This window comes from Delphinapterus leucas, chromosome 14 (assembly GCF_059928025.1).
Source record: "Delphinapterus leucas isolate spDelLeu-1000000601 "Yukka" chromosome 14, BTC_Dleu_Yukka2, whole genome shotgun sequence".
Taxonomy (NCBI): domain Eukaryota; kingdom Metazoa; phylum Chordata; class Mammalia; order Artiodactyla; family Monodontidae; genus Delphinapterus; species Delphinapterus leucas.
In genome coordinates this window covers 47,030,208-47,049,977 of record NC_143142.1, presented here as the reverse complement: position 1 = coordinate 47,049,977, position 19,770 = coordinate 47,030,208, and the positions used below count along the sequence as shown (strand labels likewise).

The 19,770-nt window shown below is 39.8% G+C and overlaps 1 protein-coding gene across 3 annotated transcripts in view; it reads right to left on the bottom strand.

Annotated features, from left to right (window-relative positions):
- The window catches only part of MEP1B (meprin A subunit beta), a 44,272-nt gene that overhangs the window by 8,180 nt on the left and 16,322 nt on the right, over positions 1–19,770 (bottom strand). For 2 of the 3 annotated variants that reach the window (XM_089895059.1, XM_089895060.1), the window contains exons 2-7: positions 8,533–18,948; positions 7,635–7,813; positions 5,645–5,863; positions 4,792–4,944; positions 3,236–3,451; positions 830–1,273 (exon numbers count right to left, since the gene is read on the bottom strand). In XM_089895059.1, the coding sequence (XP_089751185.1) occupies positions 830–1,273; positions 3,236–3,451; positions 4,792–4,944; positions 5,645–5,863; positions 7,635–7,813; positions 8,533–8,726 (1,405 nt within the window). In that variant the 5' untranslated portion in view covers positions 8,727–18,948. The remainder of the gene's footprint in view (positions 1–829; positions 1,274–3,235; positions 3,452–4,791; positions 4,945–5,644; positions 5,864–7,634; positions 7,814–8,532; positions 18,949–19,770) is intronic. The other variant, XM_022586912.3, reaches the window with a different exon arrangement.

Sequence of the window (19,770 nt, the reverse complement as noted above, 5' to 3'; positions counted from 1 at the left end):
TCAGATTTGGCAATAATATTCACCTTGCCACAGTTCCATTTTTCGCTTTATTATGTTCCCAGAGGGCAAAGGATTATTACAATTAGAAATGTGATCATTGCTTTCTGGGTGCTCTTCTTTTTCAGACTAGAAAGAGGGGGGATGGTGTCACCATTGGCAAGTCCTCCAGAATTCTTTAATAAGAAGTTGAAATCCATTCCCATACCCTTCCCAACACTACGGAGCACCTACTCAACATCTTCGTTCTGATCAAAAACCGCCCCCATTACAAAAGCTGAACTGTTTTTGACAATTCAGAGGCAAGACCAGGACAGCATGGGTTAGGAGAACTCAACATCTGAGAGCCTCGCCATACCAGGCCCTTCCACAAACTTCCCTACTTGATCTGTAGAGATACTTTTAACAAATGTGTGGGGTTTTTATTACTGTCCCAGTTTTACTTCTGAGGACACTGGTGTTCCAAGAGATTACCTGCTCAAGGTTACACAGCTAATGAGAAGCAAACCTTGGATTGAATCCAGGTGCGTCGGACTCTAAAACTAAAACACTCCTCGTACAACCCTGGGAATTCAGGTATTGTCATCAGTTTCCAAAAATATAGCCAATATCTTCTCAATTTGTTGGCATCTTTGCTGACATTTCTGACAGTCTCCTGCCTGGGAGACTCTGTCCACAGCTGCTGAAGCCCTTCCCCTAAATATCTTCTGATCCTTAGATTTGGGGCTCAAAATTCCCTAGCTACCTGGCTATGCAGTCTTTCCTTCCCAAATCATCCATCCCTCCTAGAGCAGTGATTGTGTATTACCAATAAAAAAGATGAGTCACAAACCAGTGGTCATAAATGGGTCTGTAGTTATACTCCGCTTGTTGGACATACGCTGTCGAATGTCAGGATTTTGATCCAAGATGGTCATCGTGACTTGTTGCCAAGGACATGGCCACTCTAATTGATCATCATTGGCTCCAGAGATCAAGTGGAAATACATTCCTACATTAGGCAAACTACTTAGATTCAAGCGAATCTGAAAGGCATAGCCTTTAGAAGAATAAAATGAAGGACTGAAGACAGATCCGCTGGGGCTGCCAATGAGCTGTGTGAAATTCCTTATATGCCAGACATGATGAGGGCACTGTGTTTCTGAAAGATTGATGTCATCAATAGACAGGCCACCCCGTGAGGCACCAGCGCCTCTGACGCCTCCAAATACCACTCTAAATTTATTGGTCACTTTCAGTGTTACGTGGTAAAGCTGCCAGCTCCCGATGGGTATATCTGCAAGAGAGACATTATTATTCCAAAGAGGACAAAGGACTATGAATCATGTGCAAATCGACATTAGAGTTCTAACCTTCATGGACAAAGGGTCTTTCTAGACCTACTGCTTCCTGCGGGTATGAGGTATGGCTTTCTTACGCCTCCAGCTCAGGCCCAGTTACTTCAAGGCATTTCTGTGGGGATGGCGCAGCTCTCTGGAATATCTGGATGCTTATCTAGCTGATTCTTAGATAGAGCACCCTTTCCCAGAGATAGGTGAGCAAACGATAGCATCTAACTCATGAGAACTCCATGCCCAACTTGCAAGTTACCTCCCATTCAGTTAGTTAAACAGACAAGCAAGCCCAATACTCTACACTTGTACCCCAGATTCCTGTGATACTCAGCCAAAGCCTCCTTTAATCTATTTATACTTTGATCGGAATACTTCCTTCACATGCAAAATTTTTAGTCAACTCTTTGGCAGTATTAAGTATGAATTCACCACACCCTAGAAAGCCCACATCTTGCAACTGACTCGATGTTACATATCTGATATTTGGTACCATCTCCTTTCTTCCCAGACTACACGTCCCCTCCACTATTACTCCTACCCCTAGCTAGCAGCACATTGTATGACATCTTGTCTTATTTTCTGATGTCACATACCCAAATAAGAAGCAGTCCATTTAAAAGTTCTCAGAAGCCTCCCAGGTAGAGAATAGCTCAGGAATTCATGTCAAACTAGTAGTTAACTCAATGCCTTCAAACTTAAATATATTGGCACTTAATGAGAAACATGTTGCTTGAAAATAAGTTAGAAAGATCCAAATTACAGAAAATGCTATTCTCCGTGGAAGGACCCCAGATTGAACAAAAACCTTTCATGAGAGCCTCCACTTCATTTTTACCAGTGCTTTCAGTTTAAATTCTGGACTCCTAAGCAGGTTTCTTAAGTACATTTTGTGCTATTATCTGTCAGTAATAACACCCACAGATTGCTAATATATGTGTAATCAACTACGTGTGTAATAATCTTATTTATAATCTTTTATATATGCACTCGATACATAAAATGTACATGTATAATGCGCGTATATATGTATATACATATAGGAAAACATCATCTATGTTTCAGATTGTTTTTCACTGTTAAACAGGGGGAAAATGGCATGACATATGACATAATGTGGATCAGTTTTATAATAGGTTTTAGTCAATTCATTCAAACCAAGAGGTCACTGTGTGGAGCAGACAGTAATACAGCCGCCAGGCCACAGCCCTTCCCTTCCTCAGCGGACCTTCTGAACCATCTGCTTTAATATGTGATCAATGTGACCCACCTCCCGGACACATGTTTAGAAGGAAGGGTGGCCGTCTAATCAGTGTTGCCCTCTCTCCACTCAGAATTGCTCCAGAAGATGCATTTAACTCAAGTCATAACAATTAGAATCCTTTGCTGGAATTTATTTTTCTAGGCTAGAAATTAGAGGAAGAGACCCTTCTCTAGTCTGATGGTACATTTGGTAAAATGTAAGCTGGGAAGTGAAACAGCCAAAGCCCCAGTTTTACAGACAAAGCCCATCTGAGATAACAGGAAAGGTCCCCAACCATGTTCAGGGACAGGTCCCATCCTGCCAGAGGCCAGCTCCTCTCTTCTCCATTCTACAATATAGTTATGTTGAGCCAGTAACTCTTCACATTTTGCCTAAGCTAGTTTCCATTATATTTTTAGTTGCCAAGAACGGACTTCCCCAGCACCAGAGACTGATCTACAGTTTCTTAAGTGTCACATATTCTGTAGCACAGAAAGGACTCTCATTTTAGCTTCCCAACCACTGCATAAAACAAGTAGGACCAAGTTCTACATTGAAAAGTACTAAGTCCATAGCCCCTACCCTGCTGTAAGTGGTTTTGCATTAAGTAAAGGGTTAAGACTGACTCACTCTGAACCCAAGAATAAGAATGGTGATAGTGTACCTTTTATTTCTTCCACAAGGGTCAGAGTCCTGTTCACACTGGCCGCAGAATATTCCCTGATATAGATGTTCAGTTGGTCATATTCACTTCCACTGTTATATAAAAAAAATTGCAAGCACTGAAATCCTCGTTTAGGGTATAGTATTCTACTTCCCAGCATTGCTGTGGCCCCCTCATTTACAGAGCTCCTGTTGAAATGCATGAAGAAACCAGAACCTGTTAAAGAGGACAAAATGCAGAACTGAGAAAACAGATACCGGATACAGGAATGCGTGTCTCGCGGGCACTCTATTTCCACCTAGTTCCCACTGTATGCAGGGCACTGTTTTGAGCATTTAAATGCAGTTCTTGGAGCAGGCAGTCTATGAAGAAAAGCAACATTAGATCACTTTTTTCTTACTACACATGTTAGTTTTCAAAAATGGGAAAAAGTGTTACCTGTTTGGTTTAGCCTCTCTCTCTCTCTCTCTCCCTCTTTCTCTCTCTCTCTCCACCCGCCCCTTCCCTTCCTCCCTCCTACTGATCTATGTAGAACCACTATCCACTATTCAAATCTACATTTAAAAAATATTTTTTAATTGAAATATGTTTGGCATGTACCATTGTGTAAATTTAAGGTACACAACATGTTCATTTGACACATTTATGTATTGGCATCTGATTGTCATTGTAGCAATAATTAGCACTTCTATCACAATACATAATATCATTTCTTTTTGGTGGTGGGAATAATTAAGTCTAGTCTCAGCAAGTTTGATGATTATAATACAATAGTGTTGCCTATTTTCACTATGCTGTGCATTAGATCTCTAGGGCTTTTTACTACTTGTTACAAGTTTGTACCTTTAAACAACATCTGTCATGTCCCCACCAATCCCCCAAAAAAGAAAAAGGAAAAGCCCCTCCATGCTCTTAGAGATCTCTACCCCTTCCCAGGTCATCTGAGCTGTCAAGCAATGGCCCTGGGTTCTGAAGGCTAGTTTTACATATTTGCTGCCAGAAATGAGAAAATAAATAAAAATGTGGTGCTTGTAGCCAAATAAATGACTATTTGATTCAAAACAAAATTTCAGTGGAAAAGAATACTCATCTGAGTAAAATTAAATAAATTGTACTTTCTACCTGCATTTAAAGTATTTTTGTAACAGGAACGTGTAATCACAACCAGCTGAAATTCTGAAACTGATTAATTCACAGCCTGGTGCTGTTCACTGAAGTTCTCTTGGATTCTTCAGGCTTCAAGAAAACAACCCCACTTCTCCAGAGAAAAGAGTCCTTTCGGGGAGGGGCAGCCCCTCTTGCTGTGGGCACACACTATGGGTAGAGGCTTCACAGAGCCCAGCGCTGACTCATGGGGAAAAAAAGCAAACTTGGACAGTAAAAAGCAAAGAAATTAACCATATCCTTATAAGGCACAGAACCAATTCCTGAGCAGCACGAGTGGGTTATCATTAATAATTCTAATAAAAATAAGAACTCAAATCCCAGTATTTCACAGCAAAGAAAGAGGCTAGAACCACTGAGAGTAAAAGCTGGAAGTATCTCACTCCTGTTACCTTTGCACCGGCCCATGTTGGAGTGATCACTCTCTGGCCCCTCGGGAACCTGGGAGACCCGTTGCCAGTCAGCACTATCTTCTGAACTTTGAATCATACCACACACGTTTTCCAGTTCAAAATCGCACGACTCCATAAAGCTCAAGGAAGAGGCTACCAAAGCAAAAAGACAATTATTGACGCTCATATATAACATGATAATCTAAGTAGTAAAAACTGAGATTATCCTGAAGCACTAGGAATTCTAGGATGACATTAAAGGGGACTTGTCACTGATTCTGAGTGATGGTGGCTTCAAGATCTCTTGATATCTGCAAAACCAAGACAATCGACCAACTGTGTAGTTCTGTATAAACTGCCTGCCCCAAGTCTTGTTTATCAGGTTAACTAATTATAGAAACCTGAGTCCACACTCCCCTAGTTATTCAGAGTAATAAACCACAACCTGGATTATTTGATCCCATTTATATTATGACTGCACACCTCATTTGGGCTGAAAAGAGTTTTGAATATCAAGTTGGTCCACATGTGCCTTAGTAACAGGTTCAAAAACTTGAGTGGGTCATGCTCATGCTGCTATAGGACTCCGTTTGTTTTTATATCTAAAGCCCAGAACTTGTGAGAAGAAAAATGCTGCTTCCATGTTGTAGTCTGGTATCTGGGGGCTATTCTGTTTTGTTTTGTTTTCTTTCTTTCAGAATATCAAACTTCAACTATCAAACTATTATCATCAAACAATTATCTAACTATAATTTCAGAAAACCCAGCAATGCTTGGCAAAATGGCACAGAACAGAATGTTTTCCTACAGAGCAGAGAGGAGGAGAAGTCATTTTGAAGAACCTGTCACATACAGCAGTTATACAGTTGATTCAACTTTAAGATATCAGAGTCACTGAAATCCATTCGTTGGCCAATCACATCCATGAAGTCTGGGATTCTTGTCACAATTGTTGGTTCTGATCCATTCTGGAATGCAGTTTTACTATAGTGCATCACTGAGCTGTAATCATAGGGAACATTCAGGGAGTCTGTTTGTCGGTCATCATAGGATTCAAAATTGCTCTTTTTGCCTAAATGATAGATAAAAATCTTTAATTACTTGATGTTCACAAAATTTAGTTTATCTTACTCCAAACACTGTTAACTTAGAAATAAAGACTATAATAAACAGTGCAACCTTGGCTACAACCGACACTCTATGGTATTTCAAGAGTGTTTCATATATTCCTATCTTAGAATAGACTATTCAAACTTAGAATTGTGATACCAGCTGTCATGCTGAACTTATCTAAGGTTTCATTTCAGCTCAAAGTTGGACTTTAGCATTTGGCCTAAGGTTCTAAGAACTGCTAATGGAAAGAAGGATTCTAAAAAGTGTTGTTGAAACACTCAGGGTCATTGGCAATCAGGAGAGGTAGAGTATCCTCAGTGGATGGAGATGAAAATAAGAGGACTTTGGGAGGTGTGGTGGGGTAGGACCTGGGAATGATAACGTGGTCATCAGAAAGGATTGACATCGTCAGTGATTTCTTAGTTATCTTAGTTATTCTTAGTTTCTGGAACATGTGTAGATGTATGTAAATAAATACATTTAGAGAAGATTCCTGACCGCTTAGCATCATACCAATGGGCCACTGACTGCAATGTGAAATCGAATGATTTTGCAGACACAACAAGGTAGATTTGATCAACAAAGCATAAAGATGTGTTATCAAGTCGAGGCAGAAGTTTCTAACAGAAATAAGACATTGGAAATCTTAAAGAGTGAGGCCATAGATTAAAGCTCAACACTTCTCTTGTTCTAGAAATCTTTCAGTTGGCTTCAGTGCCTTCCCCCAGACTCTGGGTAGGGGTGAGGCCAGGGGCAGGTAATGTGATGTTAGAATTGTGATGTCAGGGGCCCTCAGCGCAAAGCAGCCCTCACTGGCCTCACTTGATAGCGATGCCATCCTTCCCCTCCCCCTCCCCCCCCACACCCCCGCCATACCCTATGGAGGCACGATGGACAGGGAAACTAAGTGTCCCTGCAGAAAATGTGAGTTCTAGTCGGACAGGGTTATTAAAACCTTTCTGACTTTGAGCACAAAGTCACGAAAAGTTCAGGCTGTTGCAGTGTTTCCCAACATGGGCTCCAAAGAACAATAAATCCGGGAGATCAGCTCAGTGCTTTGTGACCACCTAGAGGGGTGGGACAGGGAGGGAGGGAGGGAAACGCAGGAGGGAGGAGATATGGGGATGTATGTATATGTATAGCTGATTCACTTTGTTATACAGCAGAAACTAGCACACCATTGTAAAGCAATTATACTCCAATAAAGATGTTAAAAAAATAAAAAATAAAAAAAATTTTAAGAAAAGAACAATAAATCCAAACACTCCACAAAAAGAAAAAAAAAAAGCATGATCAAGTCATTTTAGGAAATGCTCCTCTTGGAGATTTACAATTCATGTTAGTCTAGCAAAGACACTAAACAGTACAGCAGTGTAAATAACTCTAAGTTTAATTTCTTTTAACTTAGGATTTCCCAAATTAATTTTGGGAAATCAGATTCCTTTCCTCACAACCCCCCTGAACAAATTGTGCAATGGCACTACATAAAATAATCTTCGGGAAACACTGGTTTCTAAGATCACATCCAGCTCAAACTGGGGTTCTGGAATACTGTTCCCCAAAAACCTTCAGGCACTTCAACTCCTATTGAATTACAGCCAAATCAAGTAAGATCAAAACATCAGAGTTTTCCCATTATTAATAGACAGCACCAATGGCAGAAGAGGGCACATGTTTAGAAATTCAGTATTTAACTTAAAAAACAATGTAAGAAAACAAGATAAATGTACCTGAAATAATTCTGTCCCAAATTATGCTGACATAGTCATCCCGATCAGACCGAGACTGTTCATGCCAGAATCCCAGTGCGTGGAGAAACTCATGTTGCACTGTTGCTATTCTGTCACAGCCCTTTCCGATGGAGAGTTCTTGCTTCCCAATGCGCCTATTTCCCACTGAAGACCAGCAGCTTACAGGAGGGTTTACAGAAGGGGGAGAGGGTTTTATATTGATGCAGGTGGAGGTCCTAAGGCAAAATCCCTAATGCCTAATGCACTTAGGTACCCACCTAGATCCTTCACTTATGTTTGGACACCATGTATTTCTCTCAAAACCCCAGTGCAGTATGAAAAGCCTTCCAGACCAGATGACCTTTGGGGAACTTGGGCTGTGACACCAAATGTTTAAAAAGGACTGAGTCATCCTCCAGGCAGCCAAGTCCTGATCTTTTCTGGCAATTTCAAAATTTTTCAGATGGTCCTTGAATAAGGGTTTTATAGGTATAGCAACCATTCAGAACTGCTAACCTTGAGTCAAATAACTATCACCTTCTTAACTGAAGTAGTAAGAGTTCTTAGGTTAAAATAAATTTAAATATACATGTGCACATGCATACAGATGGGTTTTACTTGAAGGCAGAAATAAGGAGTATAGAAACGACAAACAGGTTGAAGTTCACAGAGTTACAGGGTGGATGGCATGCGATCCCACCTTCCTTGTCTTAACGTTGGCAGTCTGGTTGCATGTATGAAAATATTCTTTTATGGCTAAAGAAAACAGATCCAGCAAACAGCAATGGAAGCCCCCGACCCCCCCCCAAGGTTAGGGTCGAGGGCAACTGCTGTGATGTAATGCCCCAGCCATAACAGTTCTCATCAGAGCACTTAGAAGACCAACTCTTCAACTTACCCACTGCCCTTGAACACTGATATATAGTTGGGTTCTCCAGACCAAGGCTTGAAGTCAATGCATGTTTTTAGGCGATAGCGTTCAAATGCATTGAGGATAACTCCCCTGGCATTCATTTCTGAAGGAAGAAAACAAACAAAAATAAACTTATTAAAATTACCACCATTGAACAGTTCACCATGGAAACAGGCCATGCAATATATTGTTTATCATGCGTTAGCCCCTCCATGAATATTTAGTGTTTTATTTTTTAAAAACTTAGTATACAGCACCAATCAAGTATCACATGCAATTAATTGGTTGTTCTTCAGGTAGCTTTTTTTCACCCCATATATATTTCCCTGGAGTCATTACAGGTGCAAATAGCAAAAAGGGCATTTCCTTACCTCAGAGAACATATACATTGGTTCGCAGGCAACCAAAATGAACAATCACTGTCACATGCTTCATCTAAGAAGCTATAATATGTATTTAAAGCCTCACAGCAGAGTTTTTAATCTGAGGACCTTGAGATGAGAGGGACCATGAATATGTTGAAATAGTAGACAAAGAATTACGTCTATATCTATATATATCTATCTCTGCAAAGTGCATTTTCTGGGGAGAGCATTCATAAGATTCGCAAGTGAGTTCCGGTTCCAAAACACAAATAAGAACCATTGCTTTCAAGTTGAGTGATGCTAAAAGGTTAGATAGAATGGAGCTCAAAGACAGCAGAGGTGTGAAAGCAGAAAAGACGTTCAGGAAAAGAAGCTCAGAGGGCAACCCGGAGGAAGGAGCTATATCAGGTGCATATGGAGAGACAGTCACAGCTGGGGTCAAGTACGGTGAAGTGAAGGATGGTGTCTGCCGGGAGGTGGGAGACAGTATGGCAGAGAAGATGGTGTGTGGACTTTGGAACAAGACACAGCTAAGTTCTCCCCTATCCTCACCACTTTTTTTTTTTTTTTTTTTGCGGTACGCGGGCCTCTCACTGCTGTGGCCTCTCCCGTTGCGGAGCACAGGCTCGAGACGCGCAGGCTCAGCGGCCATGGCTCACGGGCCCAGCCGCTCCACGGCATGTGGGATCTTCCCGGACCGGGGCACGAACCCGCGTCCCCTGCATCGGCAGGTGGACTCTCAACCACTGCGCCATCAGGGAAGCCCCACCACTTATTTTTGATGCATAATCTTTGCCAATTTAATTTACCCTTAGAGCTTTGGTATTATCATCAGATCATCTAAGTGGGAAATTAAAATCAGCTTCACAGGGATATTGTGAGGATAGCAGAGAAAGTAGAGGTGAAGTTCCAAGTACAGTAGTCTCCCTTTATCTGTAGTTTTGCTTTCTGCAGTTTCGGTTACCTGCAGTTAACCGAGATCCAAAAATATTAAATGGAAAACTCCAGAAATAAGCAATTCATAATTTTTAAGTTGCACGCCACTCTGAGAGCTTGATGAAACCTTGTGCCATGCCGCTCCATCCCACCAGGGACTCCCCAACCCTGGACATCCATTATCTGCTCCCAACACCCGATCATCAACATCACCATGGGTCAGTGACCCAGCATCACCCGAAGCAGAAGATCCTCCGCTGATGTGTCATCAGAAGGTCAACAGTAGCCTAACGTTACATCACAATGCCTACGTCATTCGCCTCATTTCATCTCATGATGCAGGCATTTTATCATCTCACGTCATCACAAGAAGGGTTAGTACAGTACAATAAGATATTTTGAGAGAGAGAGACCACATTCACTTAACTTTGATTACAGTGTATTATAATTGTTCTCTTTTCTTATTAGTTACTATCTCTTCCTGTGCCTAATTTATCAATTAAACTTTATCATAGGTATGTAGTATAGGAAAAAACATGCTATATATAGGATTTGGTACTACCCACAGCTTCAGGCATCCACTGGGGGTCTTGGAACATATGCCCCGAGCATAAGGGGGCACTACTGTAAAGTGAGCATTTATCTAATGTTTATTTCCTTCCTACCTTCTTACATGTCCATTGCACAAATATTTAAAGACATTATTCAGAAAGCCTCTGTCTAGGTGAAAGTAAAGAACAAGATACATGTGGGACCTAAAATCCATGAATCTATAAGAGGCACTCAGAATTCAACCTTTTACAATATCACACAAATAATACATGTTCATTGTAAGTTAGAAAATATAAACAACAAGAAAGAAATTATAAAATCTTACCCAGAAATAATCAACCACATTTATCATACTTTTTTCTTATGAATACGTACATACATAATATACATATTTTTATAAAAAATAAAGTCACAGCCTACATAATATATTATAAACTATTTTTTCACTAAATAATATATCTTAAAATCTTCCTTCCTCAGTAAGTATTATTCTTTGGGGGTTTTTTGTTTTTTTTTTTTGCGGTACGCGGGCCTCTCACTGTTGTGGCCTCTCTCTTTGCGGAGCACAGGCTCCGGACGCGCAGGCTCAGCGGCCATGGCTCACGGGCCCAACCGCTCCGCTGCATGTGGGATCTTCCCGGACCGGGGCACGAAGCCGTGTCCCCTGCATCGGCAGGCGGACTCTCAACCACTGCGCCACCAGGGAAGCCCAGTAAGTATTGTTTTTACCATTTTAATGGCCACATTATATGACGGTAAGATACATAACTAACTTCCTATTGTCAAATATTTAAATTGTTTCCAAATTTTCTGTATTGTAAGTATCACATTTGGGTCACTATTTCAGATCTATCACTTCCTTAAAATAAGGCATGATGATACCAACCACCACATGACTTTTTGAACTGAACGTAAAAGGAGCTTGCTTGCCTTCGATTTTTATCAAAGCTTAATGAGGATAGTCTCTATCCTGCGTTGAATTGTTTGGAGACTCAAATAAGGGAAAAAATGTGAAAGTTTCGTAAAAAGTATAGCTTTCTACCAAGATAAGATCCTTATTTACCCTGTGCCTTTATTTACCAAGGGTTTTAATTCACTTTGCATCACAGATGCAGAAGAGCTCCACCAGGTATCCTGTTACCTAAATCCCCAGGCTCCGAAGAACAAGGCAGGTCCCAGACAAGCCTAGGAGTTAAGCAAGCAGCTGTTTAGAATTATCTTCTCCTTGTTAGCCCCTTCCTGCTCCTAGCACCTTGGTCTTCATTTCTATTCCCACCTTTTACCCCTTTCCTCCTCTCCCTACTTCCCCCTACCACTCACTTCAAATCTGGCACTCAGGCAAGCAACTGTAACTCACTCACAGGAAGCTATACACCGTTGCTTCAAGTTTCACCCCTTTCAGGTGAGTTGCATCTTAACAGCCAGATAATACCTGAGGCTTAAGCTAAAAGACTAAAGCCCTACTGGCAGCATTTCATATGGAAAACAGTTTGGAGTTTTCTCAAAAGACTAAAAATAGAACTACCATATGACCCAGCAATTCCATTCCTAAGTATATATCCAAAAAAACCAAAAACACTAATTTGAAAAGATGCATGCACCCCAAATGTTCATAGCAGTACTATTGACAATTGCCAAGATATGGAAGCAACCTAAGTGTCCATCAACAGATGAATGGATAAAGAAGTGTGGTATATGTATATACACAATGGAGTACCACTCAGCCATAAAAAAGAATGAAATTTTGCCTTTTGTAGCAACATGGATGGACTTGGAGGGCATTATGCTAAGTGAAATAAGTCAAATACTGTATGATGTCACTTGTATGTGGAGTCTAAAAAGTAGGACAAACTAGTGAATATAACAAAAAAAGAAACAGACTTACAGATATAGAGAACTAGTGGTTACCAGTGGGGAGAGGGAAGGGGGGAGGGGTAATATAGGGGGAGGGGACTAAGAGGTACAAACTATTAGGTATAAAATAAGCTACAAGGATCTATTGTACAACATGGGGAATATAGCCAATATTTTATAATAAGCATAAATGTAGTATAACCCATAAAAATTGTGAAGCACTATATTGTACACCTGTAACATATAATATTGTACATCAACTATATTTCAATTTTAAAAAAGCAAAAAATTTTTAAAAAAGAAACAGGTACATAAAGCTCATAAGGTTAGGATAACTTTGGTTAAAATACATGGCAAAAATAGCCTAAGAGATACAGTCAAATTAAAGCTCACTGATCTTTCATGGAACACAGGAGAATAAAGTTTTTAAGCTATATATACATACATATATATGTGTATATATGTATGTATATGTATTATACACATACATATATATGATTTTGAAACAAAAGTATTTAAAATTTTTTAATCAAAAGATTAAAATCAAAAATAAATATTTAAATAAGGAGAGGTTGGTAAAAGGGTACAAACTTTCAACTGTAAAATAAATAAGATCTGAGAATCTAATGTAAAACATGGTGACTATAGTCGATAGTACTGTATTGCATAATGGAAATTTGCTAAGAGAGTAGAACATAAATGTTCTCACACACAAAAAAAGGAGAAATACGTGAGGTGATGGATGTGTTAGTTAACTCGATGTGGGAATCCTTTCACAATGTATACATATGTCCAATCACCACAGTTACAATTTAAGTATCTTATAATTTTATGTCAATTATACCTCAATAAAGCCGAAATTTTTAAAATTTTAATAAAATGTTTCAGATTTTCTCCAGTTCCAAAAGCCAATGAACATCATTCTCTCCTGATGTTACACAAGCTCTTTATAGCTTCTAATCCTATTAATTACTGTTGCTTTGGCTTTTTCTACTGTACTCTTGGTTTTTCATCTGTTTAATGGCCATTCTTCCCTTCTCAAAAATCTCTATCAGGGCTTCCCTGGTGGCTCAGTGGTTGAGAGTCCGCCTGCCGATGCAGGGGACACGGCTTCGTGCCCCGGTCCGGGAAGATTCCACATGCCGCGGGGCGGCTGGGCCCGTGAGACATGGCCACTGAGCCTGTGTGTCCGGGGCCTGTGCTCCGCAACGGGAGAGGCCACAACAGTGAGAGGTCCACGTACCGCAAAAAAAAAAAAAAAAAAATCTCTATCAGATCTCCCATCTATATCAATGCCAAAAAGTTGCTCTCCCAGGCTGAATTCCATTCTGTGCCATCTTCTTACACAATACAATCTTCCTGGGTCATCCAATAAGATCCATTATCTATGAAGTACTCATTATACGCAAGGCACTATGTGAGAATCTCATCCATATCCATAGCTTCAACCATCTCCTATACCCTTAATAACTCCCTGTTAGATTTCTCTATCTTGAATGACCAGATCAGACACCAAGCCATTATATGATATCTCCACCACAGTGAGCCTGATGCATTTCAAATTCTGCATGCCCAAAACCAATTTCCACCACATTTCTCTATCCTACCCTCTCCAAGACATATTCCCTATTCTTGTTAAAGGTGTTACCATCCACCCAGGTGTCTAAGACATAATCTTGGACACTAGCACTTCTTGCCCTAGACTCACCTTCTTCTTGATCTCTTGGAGCCAATCACCAAATCTAATTGTCTCCTAAGCCTCTCTTAAAATTATCCCCTCTTGTCTATCCTCGCTGAGAGAGTCTTGGTTCAGAAACTCTTTAATCTTTCCCTGAATTTCTTCAAGAGTCTAACAGATCTTCTTACTCTCTTTCTGTCCCACTGATAATACATCTTCTGTACTGCAACCAGAGTGATAACAATCTCACTTCTGCATTAAAACCTTTAGCGGCTGCACATACCACTGGTATACACACCACGTTCTTTAACATGGGGAAGACTCAAGTCCTTCCCAATCTGAAGTCTGCCTATCTGTTCAACTTCATTATCTCCCCGCTCTCAACCTACTTCCCAGCAGGGGTTTTCTTCCTTTCCCCATGCCTTTGCACATAGTGATCCATCTGCCTAGAGCGTGCTTCCCTTGCTATTAGAGGCTGCACTAGCCCCCATAGTTCCTTTCTATGAATTAGAGAGGGCCACCTCACTGTACACCAGAAACTAACACAATATTGTAAATCAAATATACTTGAAAGAAAGAAAGAAAGAAAGAAAGAAAGGGAGGGGCACCTCATCTGGGCAGATGTTGCAAGTGCTGGCTTGGCAGGTGGATGAATAGTACTTCATGCAAAGAAATGAATGCTCATGATGAATATAATGCAAACTTAATTTCAGTCCCACTTGTGCCCCCTCCCCAGGCACCTATGTGTGGTGTACAACTTGCACAAGCTTCATGGCAGCCCTACTGCATAGGGTCACCTGCTCCCTAATGCATATGCCTTTATATCTAGGTTGAGTTAAATGTCCTCCAGTGTGCTCCCATAACATTTTGAACATATCACTAATCATTACATTTACTGCATTCTATTATAATTAGCTTTTGGTTTATCTGAATCTCTACTGAAATGTATGATATTTAAGGAAAAACCTCCCAAATAGCAGTTCCTAAACTGATGCTGGTCAAGGGTATCATTTTTACTAAATGGGGACCATGTTTAGAGCTTTCCATTACAATAAATTTCTAATATAGAATAGCTGTCCTTTCTTTTGGATTAGGTTCTTCTGACTTTTTAGTATTAAAACATTATTTATTTTATAAACAAAAAAGATGATAAAAGATGATAGTGGGTTCTTGTTGTTTAAGTTCCTCAATTGTCCAAATAAAATATTAGTAAAATAGTGACAGTTCCTAAAGTTTTGTTTGGTTGGTTGTTTCATGTTTCAAACTCATATGTAAAGTCTGAACATATATGAAACCACTGCTTTAAAATAAAGACTAGCTCCCTAAAATTTATGTCCCAAGCAACCAATACAGAGTAGGCTCTCCATAAATATTGGTTGAATTCATCCTTTATTGGTCAAAACTCAGCAAATATTTCAGACAAAATCATTTAGGTTCTGTTCATTTTTCATTTTGCTTATTTTTTTTAAAGTGTACTTAGCCACACAAAACAACAAAGAAAAAAACCCTTAAAGGCCATGTGAGTCTTCCCTTGGAAATACTGTCATCATATTCTGTCAGGAACATACATTAGTTCTGGGCACTCCAAAGTGCATACTAACCCAAGCTATCGTCTAGAACATATGGAATAGTATGAGGCCATCTATATCTTTCTCCAACGATGGAATTTCTTTCTTGTACCTGTCAAAATTAAGTGGGAAAGGATTCATTGAATGTATCAGTCAAACATTTATGAAACAATCAATAGTTAATCTAGAAATAAAGGAAGTTTTAAGCTTTCCCAGCCAGCCTAAACAAATTGCCAGGGTGTGTGCGTGCACGTACACATGTGTGTGTACACCTACTTTTATCATATTATAACAAAGGTTTAGGAGGAAATCACTAATTTCTGGGGTTTTTTTTTCTTTCTTTCTTTCTTTTTTATTTCTGAGTTTTTTAATAAGGAGAATGATAAGCATTAATATTTCCTTTAATCCTATCATTTCACTTCAATTATTCATATTTTTACATATCCTTGTAATAGCACAAGGTCGTGGGCCTGACGCATAGTGAGGCCAAACAATCTGAAACATCAGAGTTTGGAGCAGAGAAAGGTTTATTGCAGGGCCATGCAAGGAGATGGGTGGCTCAGGCCCCCAAAAACCCCGAGCTCCCCAAAGGGTTTCAGCAAAGCATTTTTAAAGGCCAGGTGAGGGAGGGTGGTTACAGGGTATGTGATCAGCTTATGCACAATTCTCTGATTGGCTGATGGGAAATCACTAATTTCTATCATTAATTTTGTTGATAAAGTTGAAGCAAAATCATGTAAATAATGATTGTTGGAAAACTGGACAATAAATATGGTAGATTCATAGACTAGTTTCTTATACTACAGATTAAAAATATACAAGAAGGAAGTGATAGCAAAACCTCAATCATCTTGATCTCAGAATATCAGAAAAAAAATCACACATGAGCTGGACCAAAGTTTTCAAACAATTTTAAAGTACTTGAAATTTTTTTTTTCCTGGTCCATTCATCCTTCATCAAGTATTTTTTTTAACATCTTTATTGGAGTATAATTGCTTTAAAATAGTGTGTTAGTTTCTGCTTTAACAAAGCAGAATCAGCTATACATATAACAAAGTGAATCAGCTATACATATACATATATCCCCATATCTCCTCCCTCTTGTGTCTCCCTCCCAACTTTTATAATAGAAAGCTAATAATGTTTCATTAATGTATTCACCCAGCCAGCAAAATGAACACTGTTCAAGAGAACAGAGATCCATTGGTAACCAAACTACCAATGTCTCTACCTTCCTAGAGCTCTTTCTAGTAGAGGAGACAAACAGCATGTAAGAAAACAGTCTAAGGACTTCCCTGGTGGCACAGAGGATAAGACTGCACACTCCCAATGCAGGGGGACTGGGTTCGATCCCTGGTCAGGGAACTAGATCCCACCTGCATGCCACAACTAAGAGTTCACATGCCATGACTGAGAGTCCACACGCTGCAACTAACAAGCCAGTGAGCCACAACTAAGGAGCTGGTGAGTCACAACTAAGGAGCCCACCTGCCGCAACTAAGACCCCATGCAACCAAATAAATAAATAAATATATTTTTTAAGTTTAAACAGGATATATTTAATAGTAGCAGAGGAAATGAAAAAGGGAGATGTGGACAAGAATAAAGGGATTAGGGGAGTGTATTAGATAAAGAGGTCAGGACAGGACTCCTTGAAAGGGTGACATTGAAGGTGAAATGAGAGTGATAAGAAAGAGCCAGTATTGAAAGGGGCTCTGGAAAGATCATTCCAGACAGAGGAAACAGTAGTTGTTCTGCTCTGAGGTAGGAATATGCTTGGTATATTTTGCATGTTTGAGGCCAGTGGCCTAAGGAGATGAGATCAAAGAAGAGAGGAGATGGGAGGAGAGATAGGCAGGAGTTAAATCATGCAAAGTCCTAAAGGCTGTGGGTAAATCTGGATATTATTCTAAATATGGTAGGAAGCCATTGAGTTTCAAGCCAGGAAGTGAAATGGTGGTGTTGCTTATTTAAAAGTTCACTTTGCTGTAGGGGATAGGGGACAGGGACAGGGTGGAAAAGATTCTAGGAGGGCAACATTTGAAGCAGATAAATTAGGAGAAAAGTGGATTCTTTGGAGTATATATACTTTGGAGATAGAAATAATAGAACTTGCTGATGGAGTGGATGGTGGGGTGAGGGAAACGGAAGAAGCAAAGGTGACTCCTAGGTTTTTTACTTATTCAGTGGAGTGGGGAGAGGGAGTGGTGATTACTTTACTAAGAGGGAAAACTAGGGAGGAACAGCTTGTATGAGAAATCAGAGTTTAGTTGAGGACACATTATGTTTGAGGTATCTTGTAGACATTCCAATGGAACTGATGGATTAGTATTGGGATAGACAAGTCAGGAGCTCAGGGGAAGGAATGAACCAGAGTTATACATTGGGAGTCATCAGCACAGAGATGACAAGCCCTGGTACAGGGTAGGATCAAGGAGAGAAGAGCAGACCAAGGACTAAACCTCAGACACTGCAGCTCTGTTTCTTGAGTTGAAGTTCACAGTGGGGGTTGAGGAATGTTTAAGCTCCCTTAAACTACATGTAAGGTACCTGTGTTCATCTGTGTGCCATGATGGCTAGGTAAGAACCAGTACTCTTTTTTTTTTTTTGCATTACGTGGGCCTCTCTCTGTTGTGGCCTCTCCTGTTGCGGAGCACAGGCTCCGGACGCGCAGGCTCAGCGGCCATGGCTCACGGGCCCAGCCACTCCGCAGCATGTGGGATCTTCCCAGGCCGGGGCACGAACCCGTGTCCCCTGCATCGGCAGGCGGACTCTCAACCACTGAGCCACCAGGGAAGCCCCAGAACCAGTACTCTTTATGATAGTTTGGGAAGATCTTTATGTGGCAACTCTATTCTCAGCTGTCAGAGTAGGAGTCACAAAACCTTTCTCTTATGGTAAAAACCTGATTCATTGAATTTACAAATTCAGTTTAATTTTGCTTCAACTGGCTTTAATCAGTGAGGTTCTATTTAAAAATGAAAATATCATATTGTTCCCATAATGAAAATCAGTCAGATCAATAAGACCAAAGCATACCAGGTGAGTGACGGTGGGTTTAACCACACAGAAATCTGAGTAATGAATGATGAAGATACTATTATATGAATCCCTTAGAGTATAAAGTATTCATTGACTAAATGTGTCAACTATGATTCTACACCCTTAGAGATAGTTGGGCTTAACAAAGCCCATGTTGTCCCATCATTCTCAGATACTCTATTTTAGCTTGCAGTGGTTAATTGAAGGTCTTTCCTTGCATTGTTTCAACTCACCCCATCAAGTCTGATGTCTCCCTCAAAAAGATCCAGTCCCGAATCTAAGAGGGAAGGTAAAAATTTGTGTTAGCAAATTGGATTCAAACTCCCCACTTAATAAAGAATTTAAAAAAAATCCACAAACCTTCATTGATATCAAATATATCCTGGTCAATTCCACCATCTACATCTTTAACAAAAAGAATAAAAACACATTGAACATTGTGTTTATGAAAGAAGAAAATCTTTATCAATTACCAATTAGAAGTAAGCAAGGTTCTTTTGCCTCAGATAAGAGAGTACCAGGTTCTGATTCAACATATATTGATTCATTGATTGATTGATCGATTGATTGAGACCTCCCATGAGCCAGGCTTGGGGCTATGGGGCTTTTGCATATATACTCTTGTTTTACCCATGTCCCTTGTATGCCAAATAACTTCAGGAATAAGAAATTGGTCATTCCATATAATATTAAGCTTAATTTGAAAGACTAGATTAGATGACTAGATTAAATAAGAAGCAAATATTTAAATTTGGTCAAACCAGTACAATCTATCCATATATTTATATTCCTTGCTAATAGTGTACCTTGGAACTCTCAAGCAAAATTCCTAATTTATATTTGAATTATTCTTAAGTTGCAAAGGGGTAGATAATATGGCCAAGTCTCTAACTGTACAACTGAATAGGACAGACATCAGGTCCATTTGATTTGACACAAAATAACAAAAATAATAATAGTAGGCATTTTATGGGATGCCGATATGTCAGTCACTGTGTTTGGACTTTCTTATACCACCACTTATTTTTTTTTTTTGCTGAGTAGGTGGAACGCCGGAGCAGAAACAATAAAACGTTCCTCAATAAGTCAAAAGAAGCCAGCGCTTGATCAAAGTTCAATGCAATTATGCAATAATGCATATGCAATTATGCACTGTGCTTAGCATTAAATGTGTCCTAAGTTCTTCTGTTCTGTTGTTCTATTATTCACATAACCTTTTTTTACTAT